This window comes from Uranotaenia lowii, chromosome 3, assembly GCF_029784155.1.
Source record: "Uranotaenia lowii strain MFRU-FL chromosome 3, ASM2978415v1, whole genome shotgun sequence".
Taxonomy (NCBI): domain Eukaryota; kingdom Metazoa; phylum Arthropoda; class Insecta; order Diptera; family Culicidae; genus Uranotaenia; species Uranotaenia lowii.
This window is the reverse complement of record NC_073693.1, coordinates 145531292-145549755: the sequence shown is the minus strand read 5'-3', so window position 1 is coordinate 145549755 and position 18464 is coordinate 145531292. Positions and strand designations below refer to the sequence as shown.

Genomic DNA, 18464 nt, shown 5'->3' with positions numbered 1-18464 from the left:
GTCGGGTTTTCTAGAACGACCAGTTACGTGACACAATAGATTCACAGCGTTTACATAATCTTGCAGTCATCATTCGACGAATCACTGATGCATGATGGGATGCTGTTGGAACCATATAACAAATTTGTTGGGAGTCCCTCTTACAATTTTCTGACGCCTGGAATTTTAAAATGTCGAGTTGAATCCTGTGGAACCGGGAAGGCTACATGCTAAGTATAAAGCCTTAGATAGATGTACGTAAGACATCTTTCGTAGTCATTCGCAGTTGCCAGGCGATTCGTATAACGAGTGAAAATCTGCTAAAATTGTTTCAGCCGTCGACGGTTTTCACGATCGGTCCGGAATTCGAGTTAGACATTTGACACGCTTAAAATGGTTTACTCGTAGTTCAAGCATTTATAACCATCTAAAATCAAAATAAGTGTAAACCAGGCTGAATATGTTCAAAAGCAAAAGCAAGAATCACATTTGAGTAGGAATTATGAGAAAAAAGCGAAGCAAAACTAAGCAATTAAAAAAATAATTTTCCTTTTTTATGAGAGTGGAAGGGGGGTGTGGAGCGATATATTTCCATGCAGTTCGAAATGGGTAAATAAGTGAAGCATTTACACTATCATTATATATTATCATTGACTCTCCCCTCGTATATCAACATACATCCTTCTTGCCATCCTACTCCATCATCATGCACGTATTTCACCTCTCGCCCAAGGATCATAGGCGCCCACATACGCCAGTTCAAGTCACACACCTCACGCAAGTCGGATCACAGGAACCACGCTCGTCGGAATACCAGGGTAAATAGCGAGGTAAGATCCGTCCGGGCCATCTATGGTCCGGACTGGGCCGCACACAACCTATTCGAGATTTCGCGTTTTTTTCCAAACACGCGCTAGGAGCATTACTGGAAAGGTAACTTGACTTCGTTTATTATATTTTTTTTTTAAATCAAAACTTTAACCTGACTATGAATATGAATGATTTCTTATTTTTACCAATATAAATTTTCTTTTTCATACAGTATAAGTTAATACAGTAAATAATTCGTGGCTCTGAGTTTATCTTTAAGTTTTTATTGATTGTAACGAAAATTCTTGTTATTTTATAGAACTCGAAAAGGTTTTACTGAAGAAGATAGTAAGTTGCTATCGAAATATTGGTATCTGAACGTTTCATTTACCGTGGTTGAATTTAAAGGAATCTTTCGATTGCTTTGATTGAGTCTTAGAAGTATTTTTTATCATTTATCGTTTGATATTTTCATTTAACAAAAATCATTTACAAGGACGATTTTGGCAAACATCTTACCATAATGGCCTAAAATGGGTAATCATGAGAGTTGTACACCGCATTCAATTTATTATTTATAAAAACAAACATGTTCTGAATCTGTAAGAAAGGCTCTAATCCACTGTTAAGTGTATTAAATCGGGTTTTTACAAGTGGTTTTATTAAGGCATTTTACTAATAAAGTTTTTATGTGCCGGGAGTATTAGTAATAACTTTGAGTTAGTAAGAGGTGGAACTCTTTTTGTTATAAACCATAAGTGAGAGGTTTCAGATTTCTATAATTCTGATTTCATGACAAAACAGTTTCTGTTATTCTGTGAAGCTGCCAAACGTCGATAAATTGAGTGATTTTACTTCAAAATTGTCGATCCAGATTAACAATCTCATAGAATTTAGATAGAAATTCTCTGCTTTAGGAATCAAAATTAAGTTTAGAAAATCCATGAAATTTATAAAAATAAGCGAGAACCCAGAATTTTAACTGTAACTTTGACCAAACAAGCTTTATTACCTATGAAATTGAGATGTTCTCTGTAATTTTGTCAACCTTGCTCAACATCTCGATTCATTGATCTTATACGGAAATTAAAGACATCGTTGATGGTATAAAAAAATCAGAACTTCGAAGAAAAATAATAATTTAAGAAAAACTTCTAAAAAGGCCCAGAAAAAGAAATTCCACTAAAGGAATATCACAAACTGTTCAATTTTCAACGCAGAAAACACAGATTTCCATTTTTTTTTATTTCATTCAAATGGGGGTTTCATTAAAAGTTTTTTTTTTTCACAGTTCAATCTTTTCAGGATCCGTACCAAGACGTTGGGATACTTTTATTTTCGATAGAAAAAATCATATGATATAAAATGATTTCTACAATCAATGGAAATGATGTCTCTATTTGGGAGAGAGAATTCAACTTCACACAGAAGTTAAAAAAAATATTCAAAAATGGCCGTAAAACTGACTAGCCTACAGTGATATATGTATACTGAGTGCGGCCAAATGAAAAGATTTTTAATTCAAATTGGCCCATTAGCGCAAAAGGTTGCTCACCCCTGCCTTAGACATATTCTTTGTAACAGCACAAAAACGTAATAAGGAAAAGTAAAATGATTCTACACGTTTTGGCGTCTTTGGATGTGGTAAATGCGACAATCAGAGCTGTTACAAACATTTTCCTTCTACAGTTTTCAGAGTGTTTCAATACCTTCTTTAAACTTATATTTAAGTTTTGTAACGCTTTTGTATGTAATGTAAGTTGATCATCCACATTGGGTGCACGCATGGATTCAGCGCAGTTTTTCAAAAGTATTGATTAATAAGCGTTATTCAGATAACTTGACATATCTACGATTCTGTGTACACCGTACCCGGAACCATGGCTTCGTGAGAGCTAATTTCATAGTTTATGTTATACTTGTAACTGTTAGTATAATTTGGATAAATAAATCAGTCAGTTGCACAAACAAGTCAAATATTTATAATATTTTAAAAGTAGCTTAACTTAGCTTAGCTTGATTGGCTGCTCACATCCACCTTAAAAATATTTATAATATTTTAAAAGTAATATATTTACCACATGTATTCTGGTATCCGTGGCCAGCGGGCAACTGATTCGTCATCCTTGGATATGTTTTTTTTATGCATGTGGGAAAACACATCTTTTCATTTTTAAATGCTCGCCGCTATCAAGTGCTAATCATTCATCATCTAAATTGCAATTTCCTATTAATTATCAATGATCATGACGCGTTAAAAATGCGTACTTTTAAATTTGGCAAGGATTTATTCAATCTTATCACTCTAACTTCCTCCCCCACCAGATTACCCAAGTAACCATAAACATTAAGCCATAACCCTTAATTAGTATTAAATCAACATTTCTAATGCAAGTTGGCATTATATCAACATTCATAATGCTTTTCAATTTTGAATCAGCATTATTATGTCATAGAAGCAATAAAAAATTAGCACTATATGCACATATAGAGCTACTATATAAAGTTAACAAGCATTAAGACTGTAGCACTACCTTATAGTAACAATTAACATTATATCAACATTCATAATGCTTTTTAGTTTTAAATCAGCATTATTAATGCATAGAGGCAATAGAAAAGTGGTGTGACCCGAACAGTACTTGAAATACACCCATCTCGTCAGCATCAAGAGTGGTCGGAATGGTAAAGGCGCAAGGAAAGATAAAGGCTGCTGCGGGATCCTCGGTTCGAGACTCATCAAATGTAATTCATAATTCAATCATAATCACTTCTCATTTCATAGAACCCTTCATTAGGCAGGCATAATCCTTCATTCAGCAGGTTGATTGATGTTGTAGATAATGATTTTATTTTTTGAATTTCCGTTTCACATCAATCACGATCAATCAATTAAAAAATTAAAAGGTGTTCTAAGTATGCATTGTTAATGCTTTCATACGGCTGGCGAAAAATGACGTTTTCATGATGTTCTAATCCAGCATTTGTAATGCTTATTAAAGGCTATGTTGTGATAGCATTTAATCAGCCCGCTATTTCGCCTTTTTAGCATTAAATCTGCACTATATACGCATATAGTGCAAAACAAGCATTGATTCAGAGTTATATATGGAAATATAGTGTTGCTTAAGGGCTATGTTTTAGTGCTCATGGTTACTTGGGTGTGTATTAATTTATTTTGCAACTTGAAATATTGATCTGAATAAATTCTTTAAAAATATTGCATACAACTATGAATTCCATCTCACGTTACCATACGAGATAAGAGATTAGAGAAAGATTAGATTTTAGCAATAAATTTATGTACAATAGATAGGACATTTTGAAGCGATTCCAGTGAAGTATCTTATTACAGTAGCGCTGTTTTTTTTTTACAAAAATGTGTTAAATATATCCATAATTATTCTGCCCATTGTTATCGAAAAATAGGTTTTTGTGTACAATGTTAGTGAGTGTATTAAAAATCCACGAAAATAACAAAAACTTAGATATTCATACGTGCTGCAAAAAGTACTATTGCACGTCATAACAATTTAAGCATAGCTATCCTAATGTTTCATCACAAGTCCTATCACCAGCACGTCACGAGAGGTCCTTTTTTCTGTTTGTCTCACGCCTGTCACTCATCTCACCTTTCCAACCATCCATTCATGCAAGCTGGCAAGTGTCATCTCTTTTGGTGGGAACCTTTTAGTTTTTGTATGCTGAATTCAATAAAACACATTCGGTGGTTGGCGTGATGACACGTAGCAATCACTGTTTTTACCACTGCGTTTACTTTTTGTGGATATTCTTTTTTAGTTTTAAATCTGATTTATTGAATCTGATTTCCATAAACTTTTGAGCTTCTGTTTTCGAAGGTGTAAGCTGTGGTGTAAGGGTATAAAATTAAACTAAAAACATTTTATACTGAACATAGTAGCTCATCAAGTCAAATCTTTGAAAAATAGTTATAAAATGCCTTGTTTTTGTCAGTTTTTCAACAAAAACAAGCAATATAAACCACTCGGTACGACGGATCCATCTGAACAGGAAAATAGTTCACCAATAGTGTTTGCCTCTGAAATGGTTCAATTGAAGGCCGAAATTTGGACTCTTCGTAATTCGTTGGCCGATACAAAGGCAATCAGTCAAAATCTACAGGTAAGTTTTTCTACTTTCTAGTGAAGGATCAGTTTTTTTTATTGACCTCAACGTTGTAGGATTCAATTTTGCAAACTGTGATGGAAAAATATGAAATCTTAGATGAACTAAGCCGAGCTAGAGAAGAAATTGCAATGTTAGAAGCCCAGCAACAAGAAGAACGAAATGTGAACTGTTCGCAGAAGAAACAGTTCCTTCAAGAAATTTCCTCCTACAGAACAAAAATCAGCGAATTGTCTTTCCTAGTGGTATTTTTTTTATTCAAATCGATGTTTTTGTTTGAAATTTTAAAAGGTTTATGTTTTCAGGACAAACTTTCCGAGGATAACATACAGCTGAAGAAGGAGCTTTTGGAAGCAAACGATACAGTGTACAAAATTGGACAGAAAATCAAGAACAAGGCTTCATCATATGTTTGAATATATTCATGGTTTGAAAAGTTTTAGAGATTGTCTTGAGAAGCGAAATTGAATTTCTCATGGTTTGAAAAGCACAGTGAAGATACATTTTTAAGGACCTTTTAGGCCATCATGTTCCTTAATTTTTGCTAGCTACTTTTTGTGACGTAACTAACACAAGTCCTAGATCATAGTTATGCAAAAGTCATGTATTTCGAGCAGAAAAATAGTAAACATTTCGCCGCGAGAAGGACAAACATTTTCTTTCTAGTGGTCTTGTAGTGGGTTGATGTTGAACGCGCACTTCTAATTTGCACGCGCATGCGCGTTTCTAATTTGTAGTGAAATGCGCAATAACGTTCATAAGGAACAGTTGAAATGGAACAGTGCGAATGTCATCTAATTATGTTTTGTTTACGTTTTACATAGCTCAGTAGCATTCGAGCTAGAATAAAAGTTACCGCCGCGAAATATAGACCGTTTTTTGCTCCCGAAATAAAAGTTGTTTTTCGCCAAGTAGTGATTTTTTTGTAACCCGCGAGTTTCTTGATTGGATCCGAAAAGTTCTTCCGGGAGTGCATAAACATTTTGGTCCTTCGAACCGGATACCACATCCCGTTTTCCCGGAGAATTTCGGTGGAGTAGTTTCGCGGTGGTTTTCAAATTGTGCTGCTGATTGGTGACGCGAAAATCGCCATCGCTAAAAAACTTTTCGCGGACAATAAAAAGTGGTCCCCTTTGTGCTGCTGGCTTGGGACGCGAAAAAATCGCCATCGCAAATTGATTGCCCAGCTCATCGAACAATTCGGCGAGTGTGATAAGTGCCTGAAAGTGTGAAAAAAGTGCATCGAGCCAGCTGGGAGTGAACCACGGCACCTAGGAAGGACATCACGAAGCTTGAAGGCAACCTCCAGGACATCGGACATCGTAGTTCATCACATAATTTGGGAAGTACTTGTGTTGTTGAGAAATAAAGATTGAGATTGCATGTGAGGTGTTTTTTCTTGGTTGCATGAGGTGTGCCCTTTTTAAATATAAGTTGGTCTTGGTTTGCGCTGGTTGTTTCTCCGTTGTTGTTCCGCTGGTTGTGCCCCCCTGCTGCAGTCAACAAGTTCGACGGTTTCGTCAATCGGGTTTCGCGGTTGTGTGGAACGTCGAGTAGATCGGGTACAGCTGCAGGGCTGGTAGCGAGTCACTTTTTAGTGACTTGGTCACTTTTTTTGGGTCAGTCACTAAAAAGTCACTTTTTTCATCATTTGGTCACTAAAGTCACTATTTTCCGAAAAATGGTCACTTTTATCACCAAAAGTCACTTTTTTCACCGATAATAAACCAATGAAAAAGTAATTTGAATTGCGCGTGTTAATATTGATGGTAGTAACGGTAAATTACTTGATCAGTCAGTCAGAAATTTTTTTCGCCTCCGGCGGAATTTCGGCATGTATCACCCTTTGCTTGAGACATTTCGATCTACGACATTATTTGACGTTCGTGAATTGAAACTAACTTTGATTGTAGATTCTAGTTTTTAGTTCAATCAACCTTTTGTATTGGAACTCAAAGCTTGATATCCAAAATCTATCTCGTCTTTAGCTAGAATGGGTTTTTATTAAGAAGTGTAACTAAGATTGAGATTGAAACGAACCATTTTTTTTTTTTGTGAAAAAAATCTTTTATGTCATAACAAATGTTATGATGATATGAAATATTCTTTAAAAAACAATTTCAGACTCAATTTTATTTCGTGTTTTTTGTTCTTCTAAATACTTAAAAAAAGGGTTGTAAAAATTTACACAAGGCCACAAAAATTACATTTTTTTTAGGTGCAATGAATTTAAACGGTAATTTCAACTAATTTGGGTTCCCCGTATATATGTATGCAATATTTCTATCAGCTTTTATATTTAATATTATTTATTTCGTCTTTGGTTTAATTACCGTACAGACTGATGACTTAAAAACTAAGAAATTCTTCTTAAGCCTATTTTAAAACGACGTTTGCACATATTAAAATTAAACAAATTATACACTAAATTAAAAAGTTCACAACACTTGTCAATAGGGTGGTTTTGGCCATAGTCAGTACGGTGGTGAGAAATTGAAAGAAACTGACATTGTCGAAGTGTTCTCGTTGGTACATAAATGTAAGCACAGTCAATACGGGTGGTCAATGTGTCGAATATAAAACCTTGCTGCAGTTCGACGCGCCGCTTTTCGAGTGAGGTTAGACATATCAGAGCACACCTGTCCTCGTACGGTGGGTTTGTTATTGAAATGAAAATAATTTAAAATCTTTAGAGAAGTTTCTGCACTTTCTTTTTACAAAAACTCAAATCAAAAACATATTATTTAGAAATAAAAGTTTTATATGAATTAATGAGCTTTAAATAGAATCAAGTTTTTTTTACACTTTCTGCTGTGATGTCAAAAATACTTGTAATGACATTTTTCCATAATCAGTTATCTATCAATTTTACTAGTAATAAACTCTTTATTACCAAAACTAAATGGCCGAATTTGACAAAATTTCTAGTTGAGGACACTATTTACCAAATCAATTATTGAAAAAATAAGCACCAAAATGGTTATGATGAAACATGTTTATTGAAAAAACTCTTCCTGAAATTTTTTTAAAAACTAATCTTTTTTATTTCCATACTGTTTTTTTCATTTTTTTAAATAAATCTACCGAATTTTATTTTACAGTTTTTTTTTTCAATTTTATTATCAACTTGCCGGATTTTTTTTTAAATCAAACTTTTTAAATTTTTAAGACATATTTTTAACAATTGTTTCCTTGTTTTTAAATTCTAAATTTTCGTGTTCTTCAACCATAAGCCTTGAACTCCAAATTTTAAATAAAAAAAAACATAATTTCAACCTTCTGTTCTTTCAGGACCCAATATTTTAATCAAAAGAGACAAAATACTCAGAGCTTGTAATTCAAAGCTTAAAAACCTGCGATTGAAACTTTAAAAACTTTTTATTAATATTTTTTATATGAAATCATATTTTTGGATCGATCATGATTTTTAAATTAATCTAAAAAGTTTGAAAAATTGTTCTAAGTAGCAACTTTCAAAATAAATTTTAATACGCAGTGTTAATAACAAAAGTTTTGAACTCATTATTTTTAATTGTTTATCAGTTTTACTCATTCACATAATTACTCATTTTCTAACATTTCTTTGTCAGTGGAGTTGAACATGGAGGATTTCACTTTATTAAAGGTTTTATGTCTGGCTTCTATAACTGGCACTTTTAAAATAATTATAAATATATTCTTCTTTTTATAAAATTAAATTAAAACATCAAACATTGAATAAATTCTGTTCAAAATTCATTTCTTATTCAGTAATCAGTAGTTTACATTTAAAATCGTGATTAAATATTTTTTGTTCATATTAAAAAATTACAGCGGAATTTCTCACTAAACTTCCAGTTAAAAATGAGGAAAAGAATTCCAAATTTAGATGAACAAAAATTAACAATTATTATCATTTTCCTAACATCTATTCATGCTAAGTTTTGTACAAGATTTGACATTTATTTTAGAATTCAGATATTTTTTAATTTTAAATTTGCTAAGAAATTCTTTTGAAACTAATTTATTTCTTACTTTCTTGACTTATCGAAAATTTGAAACATTCATTGTAATATGTTTCCAAAATTTTTTTTATAAGTCATTTTTTTAGTTTTTGTGTTGAACATGAGTGACAAATGGTGTAAAAAAACCCTTTCCTTTTCAATTGTTTATTTTTGGTATTGTTATTAATTTTATCTAAATTTGAATTTTGAAAACCCCCCCGGAAAGGTCCATCGCACGGGCCTGACTGGTCACATTTTTTGTACATCAAAATTATTTTTTCGTTCTACATAGTCACTATTTGGTCACTTTTTTCGGTCCTCAAAGTCACTATTTGGTCACTTTTTTTCAAATTTTGGTCACTAAAGTCCCTACTATTTCATTGTCAAACCGCTACCAGCCCTGCAGCTGTTAGTACTACAGTGCAGTTTGGTGATAGTGTTTTAATTTTGCATTGGACGAATTGGGCCGAACGGACTTCAGTTTTTTTACAAATTAAAACTTAGTGAAAATAAAAACCGTGAAAGTGAAAAAGTGCAACATGGCTAGAAACTTACAATCGCAGCTTAAAACTCTGCAAAAACGTGAACGACAAATAGTGCTTATGCTGGACAGTGTCGATCGGTTTTTGCAACACTATAATTCTGAACATGATGAGTGTCAATTAACTTCAAGGATTCAAGCTTTGGATCCAGTGTACAGTGAGTTTTACGAAGTGCGTGGAAAAATAGAGATTGCTTTGGAAGAGGCCGATGAAAAGCTGGACAAGGATTTGGAAGAGGACACTAAAAAGGAAGCAGAAAAGCAACGACAGGATGAGAACGAAAGGATTTTGCTGGAGTTTGAGGATCGATTTTTCGAGTTGAAGGGAATGCTCATGAAACTTCAATCGTCGAAAGCATCTCAGCCAAACGACGAGTCGAGATTCAGCCAAGATCGGTCCGCCCCATTTTCGCGTGTCAAGCTTCCAGAGATTCGACTTCCAACCTTCAACGGAAAGATCAAGGAATGGGTGACGTTCAGAGATAGCTTTCGGAGTCTCATTCATTGCAATCCTCAGCTAGGATCTACGGAGAAGTTCACGTATCTCAGGTCTGCCGTCACAGGTGATGCGTTGAAGGATATCGCATCCATTGAACTCACCGATGCCAACTATGATGTCGCTTGGGATATTTTGGAGGAGCGTTACGAGAATCGTAAGCTCATTGTGAAGGCTTACCTGGACGCTTTATTCGCTTTAGAACCACTGAAGAAAGAAGGCTACGACGGGCTGAATAATCTGATCACCGAGTTCGAGAAGAATCTTCAGATGTTGCAGAAGGTCGATGAAGAAACCGAAGGCTGGAGTACAATCCTGAGCTACATGCTGAGCGCCCGTCTTGATCCTGTTACTCTTCGAAATTGGGAAACACATCATAACAGCAAGGAAGTTCCCAGGTACGAAGACCTCAAGAAGTTTTTACGCAACTATTGTAGTGTTCTCCAAACTGTAGCGCCATCAAAAGGGTCAAGTTCAACAGACAACAAGCAATCCAGGAGTTCAGTGTGTAATACCGCATACAAGTCGTCGAATCGGTGTCCGTTCTGCAACGAGCCGTGGCATTCACCCTTCCACTGCCAGAAGTTCATGCGTCTAAAATTGTCTGAGCGTTTGGACGCGGTAAATCGAGCCAGAGTCTGCCGTAACTGTTTCCAGAGTGGTCATTTCGCAGCGAATTGCAGCCGAAGTACCTGTCGTCATTGTCATCAGAAGCATCATTCGTTAATCCACGCGTCGCGATCCTCCGTTCCACACCCGTTGAATCCGAAGCCGTATCAACAGTCAACGTCACAACCCATCGTTCAACAAGCATCGTTCCAACAGCCAAATCCACAACTCCAACCAACAAACACCGAGAACTTGCACACCTCAACACAAAATGCACCAACCACCTCACAACACACAAACACACAACAAACCTCAACACATAGTAACACCAGTCAAAATTATGTCGCACTTCCTGCTTCTCCTTCGAATAACATTATTCTGTCAACGGCTCTAATAAGAGTGAAAGATCGTCATGGCAACACGCTGATTGCTCGAGCTCTTCTTGATTCTTGTTCGCAACATTGCCTCATGACACGTGACTTCTCTCGCAAGCTGCGCTTCGTTGAATCACCCACGTTCCTGTCGGTCCAAGGTATTGGATCATCGCAAAGTGTTTCAACAAAGGCTGTAAGCGCTGAAATAACTCCCCGTTCGCCGAAGATGTCCCGCTTCCAGGAAACTGTGCAATTTTTCGTTTTACCAAAGCTCACTCTTCATTTGCCAACAACTTCGTTTGATCCATCCACTTTGCCGCTTCCTGATGCATCGCTCCTGGCAGATCCGTATTTCCATGAGTCGAGGCGCATAGACGTAATAATTGGCGCTGAATATTACATGGACTTGCTCACAAACGACAGACGGAAGATAACTGCAAACGGACCAACTCTACAAAAGACCGTATTCGGATGGATTGTCTCGGGTCGAGTATCAAGCGCAACACCATCCATTTCTCAGACTTATGTTTGCTCAATTGTAGATCTTCAAGATCAATTGATGAAGTTTTGGGAACTGGAAACCTGCCGCGTTAAAAGCGTCCTGTCGATAGAAGAATCGTTGTGTGAAAAGATCTTTCGAGAAACTACGATACGTGACACTGAAGGCCGATTCGTCGTTACACTTCCCAAGAAAGAGTCTGTGATTGATCAAATCGGCAACTCACTCACGAGAGCTGCTAGTCGTTTTACGGCACTGGAAAGGCGATTCGAAACCGATGCGGATTTGAAGAAGTTGTATGCTGCCTTCGTCCACGAATACCTTGCACTAGGGCACATGCAAGAAGTGTCAGACAAGTCGGATCTAGAAAAAGGCTACTACATACCGCATCTCCCTGTGTTTAAACCTGACAGTACGACGACAAAATTGCGGGTGGTGTTCGATGCATCATGCAAGTCATCCTCTGGTGTTTCGTTGAATGACGCTCTAATGGTGGGACCTGTCGTCCAGGATGAGCTGCTGGATATCACGCTACGCTTCAGGCTTCATCAGTACGCGATTGTAGCTGACATAGCCAAGATGTATCGAATGATCAAGGTGCAACGTGGGGATCATCGGTGGCAGAGAATTTTGTGGCGAGATTCAAGAGATGAGTCTGTTCGGACCTTCGAACTTAACACCGTTACTTACGGTACTTCCTCCGCCCCTTATCTTGCTACAAGGTGTCTGCAACAATTGTCCCAGGATGGAGCTGAGGAATATCCGATCGCAGCTGAGGTGCTCGCTTCTGCGTTCTACGTCGACGACATGCTGATTAGTGTCAAATCCATTGAGGAAGGAAAGCAACTTGTGCAGCAAATGATGAGCCTCATGGATTCTGCTGGAATGTCTCTCAGAAAGTACGTTTCTAACTGCTCGGAGATTCTACAAAATGTACCCTCCCATCTCTGTGATGAACGATTGGTTTGTGAGTTAGACTCAACCAGATCTACTGTGAAAACCCTTGGACTGCAGTGGCAGCCTAGCTCCGACGACTTCCGCTTCAGTACGATTTCTTGGGATGATAAAGCACCGATTACCAAGCGAAAAGTATTGTCAGACGTAGCACGGCTTTTCGATCCCTTAGGACTAGTTGGCCCCGTCGTAATCCAAGCTAAAATCTTTGTACAAGATCTGTGGAAACTCCAATGTGATTGGGATGAGGAACTGAGCGTTGAGCTTCAAGAGCAGTGGAGGGAGTATCGTCGAAATTTTGCAAGTTTAGACAGTTTGTCAGTGCCCCGTTGGGTTGGTTTGAGTCAGGAGACAAGAGTCGTAGAAATTCACGGATTTTGTGATGCGTCAGACAAAGCGTACGGAGCATGCTTATATGTCAGAACCGTTGATGCTAATGAGGAGATTCTAGTTCGACTGTTGACGGCGAAGTCGAGAGTAGCCCCTCTCGAAAACCTGAAGAAGAAAAAGAAGAGGCAATCTACGCCACGATTAGAATTGTCATCAGCTTTACTTCTCGCGCACCTTTATGAAAGAGTCTCCAGAAGCATCAAGTTGCAGTCAGCAAAATCCCACTTTTGGACTGATTCCATGATAGTTAAGTGTTGGCTATCATCCCCACCTTCGCGTTGGAAAGAGTTTGTAGCAAACCGAGTCTCCGAGATCCAACACATCACGGTCGCTGGAACATGGAATCACGTAGCAGGAGTTGAAAACCCGGCAGATATAATTTCCCGAGGCATGATTCCAGCACAGTTGCAGTATCAATCGCTCTGGTTTCAAGGCCCATCTTGGTTGAGGCTTGAAGAGAAACACTGGCCCCAGAATGTGAACGTCGTTGAGGAGTCGTTAGAGAAGTCATCGTTGGAAGAAAAGGCGAGTACCACGGCTGTAGCACAGGTTGTAGAACCAAGCGAAGTATTTAGATGGAGATCCTCTTACATAGAGCTAATGCGCCTTGTGGCATGGATGCGACGATTTCGATTCAACTCTCAGATTGCGCATAGAGATATTAAAAGAAGTGGTGCCCTGACTCTCACAGAACTCGATGAATCGCTAAAGACGCTTGTACGAATCGCTCAGAAAGAGAGCTTTCCGAAAGAGTACTGTGATTTGAAGAACAATCGTCCGATTTCACCGTCATCAAAACTGATGACATTGACGCCGGAGATGGTAGATGGGTTAATCCGGATTGGCGGCCGGCTCCGACATGCATCGATTTCCGATAACCGAAAGCACCCGTACATCTTGGATCATCGACATCCGTTTACCGAAACAGTGATGACATACTATCACCGAAAGTTGTTTCACGCAGGTCAACAGCTTCTCATTGCTGCAGTTAGAGATCAATTCTGGCCAACGCACATCGGAACCCTTGCTCGCTCTGTGATCTTCAAATGTGTCCCTTGCTTTCGCGTGAAACCCAAGATCCAGGAACAGATCATGGCAGATCTACCAGTTGAACGAGTGACTCAGTGCCCAGTTTTTGAGAGAGTTGGTGTGGATTACTGTGGGCCATTTTTTGTAACGTATCCTCAGCGAAAATGTCGGCCTGTCAAGGTTTTCATCGCTATCTACGTTTGCCTTGTGACAAAGGCTGTGCACATGGAAGTGGCTTCAGATTTGTCCACGCAAGGTTTCCTTGCCACTTTTCAACGGTTTTGTAGTCGTCGAGGTGCTCCTCGGTTGGTGATGTGCGACAATGCGAAGAATTTTGTTGGAGCAAAACGTGTTCTGGACGAAGTTCACGGGTTGTTCATCAGCAAGCAGTTCCAAAACACGGTGGTTGATTACGCAGCAAACCAAGGCATCGAGTTTCATTTCATCCCTGCACGCTCGCCAAATTTTGGAGGACTTTGGGAATCTGCAGTGAAATCGTTTAAAACTTTGCTCAAACGGACAGTTGGACAGCGCTCGCTTGGACACGAGGAGTTCCAGACAATCGTGGTGAAGATTGAGGCAGCATTGAACTCCAGACCTATCACCGAACTCAGCAATGATCCTGATGACTTCGAACCGCTCACACCAGGACATTTCCTGGTGCAAAAGAAAATGACTGCTCTCCCTGAACGCGATTTGAAGGACGTACCGGAGTCGAGACTGAAGGTCTGGCAGAGAATGGAGCAGATTTCCCAGAATCTGTGGGCGAAGTGGTCGACTCAGTACCTGTCTAACCTCAACAACCGAACGAAGTGGACTAAGAAGAAGGACAACATCAAAATCGGCACCTTGGTCATACTGAAGGAGGAAAATTTCCCGCCTCTGCAGTGGCCCATGGCACGAGTAGTAGACCTGCACCCTGGTACAGATGGAAACATACGCGTTGTCACTGTTCGCACACAGAACGGCACATACAAGAGAGGCATTTCGAAAATTTGCGTGTTACCCATCCGTGACAACCTACAATCGTCAGAAGAGGAGAACCTGGACTCCTCCACCGGCGGAGATCAATAGATCTCCGCCTTCCCAGTTAAGTTATGTGTTTGTTTGAATTTCAAAAAGCTCACCGAATTTCTTTTCCATAGAGTTACGATGCCTCCTAAACTCAGACAACTCTGAGACATCCCATGTGGATAGCACTTTCACCTGGATTGAGGTAATCTGTTTTGTTTCGGTGGTGGTCAGTCGTATGTTTGCATGCATGAGTAAAGCCTGAATACTCGTCGCCTTTCGGCCTGTTTTTAAACAGTCCCACGTCGTAACAGTCTGTTGCGAAGTGTATCGCAGTGTCAATCTGCGGAAGTCCCGTTCATCTCTAATTGAGATCCCCGTTTTGATATTTTGAGGAAAAGTGGTGCCAATGAAGAGGGAGAAGACTAGTATTCGCCCCCTGAACGCCTGCGCAGTGGTCATGGACAGGTTTGGCCAACCCCGACGTGCTCACCCAGCGTAGAAGTTCGCCAGCAGCATCATCAACCAAGAGATCATCAACTCGAAGTCCAGCGCGTAACAGATGGAGGTCATCACACGCCATAGGGCGTCCGCGGAGGCCCGGAGGCCTCCGCTCCAGGGAAGTCGTTTTGTGAAACATAAATTCAATTTAATTAGCACCCTCTCATCTGATTACATAGATTTGTCGTCGCCCACCGAAGCCAATCATCCGTTTCAACGTCATCGTATGAGTACGGTGACCCCAAAGTTCAGCAAGATTCGTCCGCAGTCGTAACCACGTTGTAGTCCAGGAAGCAAGAGTTCGAGCAGAAATTCCACCAACACATTCGTCATCACTATCAGTCCGTCATCCGTAGATCACCGAAGAGGTTGCGCAGCATCATTTTTTCAAAGGTAAATGCACTTTAGTATGTGTTCGTCGAAGCACATTGCAGTACTACACACCTTAAGAGAATTTTTATCCTCTTCGAGGTGATCAGCAGCAGCAGTCATCAATCATCTGGCTTGGTTCGATCCATCGTACAGTCCGACCTACCCGAGAACCCCGAAGTACACCGCAGTGAAGGTTAACAGTTCCGTCTGATTATGGTTCAGACCCACTCCGATACGAGTTACTACTCGTCACCAGCTCGTGTATACACAACATCAATAATTTTAAGACTAGATTGTAATTTCTTAAACATTAGGAAACGAAGAAATTTTAGTTATAATTGAAATGATATTTCAAGGCGGCCGGCATGAACGCGCACTTCTAATTTGCACGCGCATGCGCGTTTCTAATTTGTAGTGAAATGCGCAATAACGTTCATAAGGAACAGTTGAAATGGAACAGTGCGAATGTCATCTAATTATGTTTTGTTTACGTTTTACATAGCTCAGTAGCATTCGAGCTAGAATAAAAGTTACCGCCGCGAAATATAGACCGTTTTTTGCTCCCGAAATAAAAGTTGTTTTTCGCCAAGTAGTGATTTTTTTGTAACCCGCGAGTTTCTTGATTGGATCCGAAAAGTTCTTCCGGGAGTGCATAAACAGATGTAAAAAAATTGTATTCATACCATCTTCTGTTGACCCAGTAGGTGTACGTTTAAACTTAGGCGGGGTCTTTTTAAAAATAAATGTTGATATGCAGAGAAGTTATAAGGGGCTTTTGGATGCGACTCAACAATAGACATATTTTTTTTGAACATCACAAAATGCCTGCTTGTAATTTGATTTCAAATCTCAGAACCGTTTTAATAGACAGCATTAATACTGTCACAAAGGTCAAAGAAACAATATGTAATCTCAAATTTTTACTAAAAAGATGGTAAAATATTTTAAAGTGTGCAGAAATTGTCATTCTAACAAGCAAGTAACCAAAATTAAAAATGTTGTCATGCAGTGCCTGAATAGACTGAGTAGATTTGGGGTCATTTTTGAATTTCTCAAACCCTGGAGTCTTAAAAGCATCGTTTTGATCCAAAACTCACCCATGATTTTTTGCAGAATTTTTAAGTAACGTTTAGGGGGCATCCATTAATTACGTAACGCTCCTAGGGGGGGAGGGAGTAAGCTCGAGCGTTACGAATTGTGAAATAGGGGAGGGGGGGAGGTATGCTCATCGTTACGTAACGATTTTTTCCTTAAAAATTTCAGTTTAATCGCAGCTATTCTGATGCCATGCAATTTTTGTAGAATGATATGCCCACCAGAATCAGCTTAAAATTTGTAAGCTTCAACATGATTAAACTGTTCTGTAACCTTCCCTTTTTAATGATTCTGAGATAGACTCCTTAAACTGTATTGGATATCCAAGAAATAATCGCTAGAAAACCGAATATTAGATATGTACATTTACCCCCAAGAATTCTATTCAACCTAAAAACGGAAATTTACTATTTTTTCTCAATTAATTTAAAAAATGAAATTTTTTTTATTCAGACGAATATTACTTAGTGGAGTATATTTTACATAAATGTTTAATTTATTTTTCTCTTTTAACAAATCGAATTTAACAAGATAGATCATTAGTTAACAAGCACAGAACAACTAGACAATCATTTTATTTTATCAGAGAGTTAACATCAATGAGTAATAAGAAGCGATTTGGATAGATATTAATTCCGTTTCGAAGAACGTTAATACATTTTTTATTAAAATCTTTTTTTACCATCGAAACATGAATAGATTGGGGGGGGGGGGGGAATTATCAGCGTTACGTAATTTTCATAGGGGGTACGTCCAAGCGTGACGATTTGTGACATACGGGGGGGGGGGGAGGGGGTCAAAAAGTGCATTTTTGAGTTACGTAATTTATGGATGCCGCCTTACATGAGTAAATTTGAACTTTTAGGTTTGTATGGGGAAATTGAATATTTTGTACTGAAAAACAAACATCATTTTTGTTTCTTCTGTGGAACCAAGCCTGGTTATGGGTTTTGTGCCAATTTATAAAATCCTTCAAGGAAATTTTCCGCTTAATAACTTTGTCAAATATTAAAACTTCCTATCTTTTAAGACAAAAGAGTTATTAGATGTTAAACAGGTGTATGTCTTTTTGGATTGATAAACCATAAATTCAATTGACACCACTGCTGGGTGTCCCACGAAGTATGACATGAAAAGTGGTCTCGCAATACCTCGCTAGGCACCCAGCAGTGGTGTCAATTGAATTTGTTGTTGATCAATGCCAAAAGACATACACATGTTAAACAGCTAATAACTTATTTGTCTAAAAAGATACGAAGTTAGGATATTCGACAAAGTTGTTCAGCGGAAAATTTTCTTGAAGGATTTTATAAATTGGCACAAAACCCATTACCAAGCTTGGTTTGACAGAAGAAACAAAAATGATGTTTATTTTTCAGGACAAAATATTGAATTTCCTCATACAAACCTAAAAGTTCAAATTTACTTATGTAAACGTTACTTAAAAATTCTGCAAAAAATCATGGGTGAGTTTTGGACCAAAACGATGCTTTTAAGACCCCAGGGTTTGAGAAATTCAAAAATGACCACAAATCGACTCAGTCTAGTGCCTGAATTTATAGTGTTTATATTGTACTTTTTTGCCTGATTTTAAATGCTATTGCGAGGTGCAACTATTGATCAAAGATAACCTAAATGCATCATCAAAGGCAAGACCAAGCGCCCTTTGATAACA

The 18464-nt window shown here is 38.2% G+C and overlaps 2 protein-coding genes across 2 annotated transcripts; both read left to right on the top strand.

Moving 5' to 3' along the window:
• The first annotated feature begins 4741 nt into the window (after nucleotides 1–4741).
• Nucleotides 4742–5391, top strand: LOC129751517 (uncharacterized). The gene is made up of 3 exons (XM_055747063.1): nucleotides 4742–4932; nucleotides 4992–5180; nucleotides 5241–5391. Exons 1-3 carry the CDS (start codon nucleotides 4747–4749, stop codon nucleotides 5349–5351), a joined length of 486 nt encoding a protein of 161 aa, XP_055603038.1. The 5' UTR covers nucleotides 4742–4746; the 3' UTR covers nucleotides 5352–5391.
• A 4066-nt stretch (nucleotides 5392–9457) lies between these two features.
• On the top strand, nucleotides 9458–14884 carry LOC129752703 (uncharacterized). Its single transcript, XM_055748475.1, has one exon. The coding sequence runs from the start codon at nucleotides 9458–9460 to the stop codon at nucleotides 14882–14884; it is 5427 nt and encodes a 1808-aa protein (XP_055604450.1).
• Nucleotides 14885–18464: the final 3580 nt, after the last annotated feature.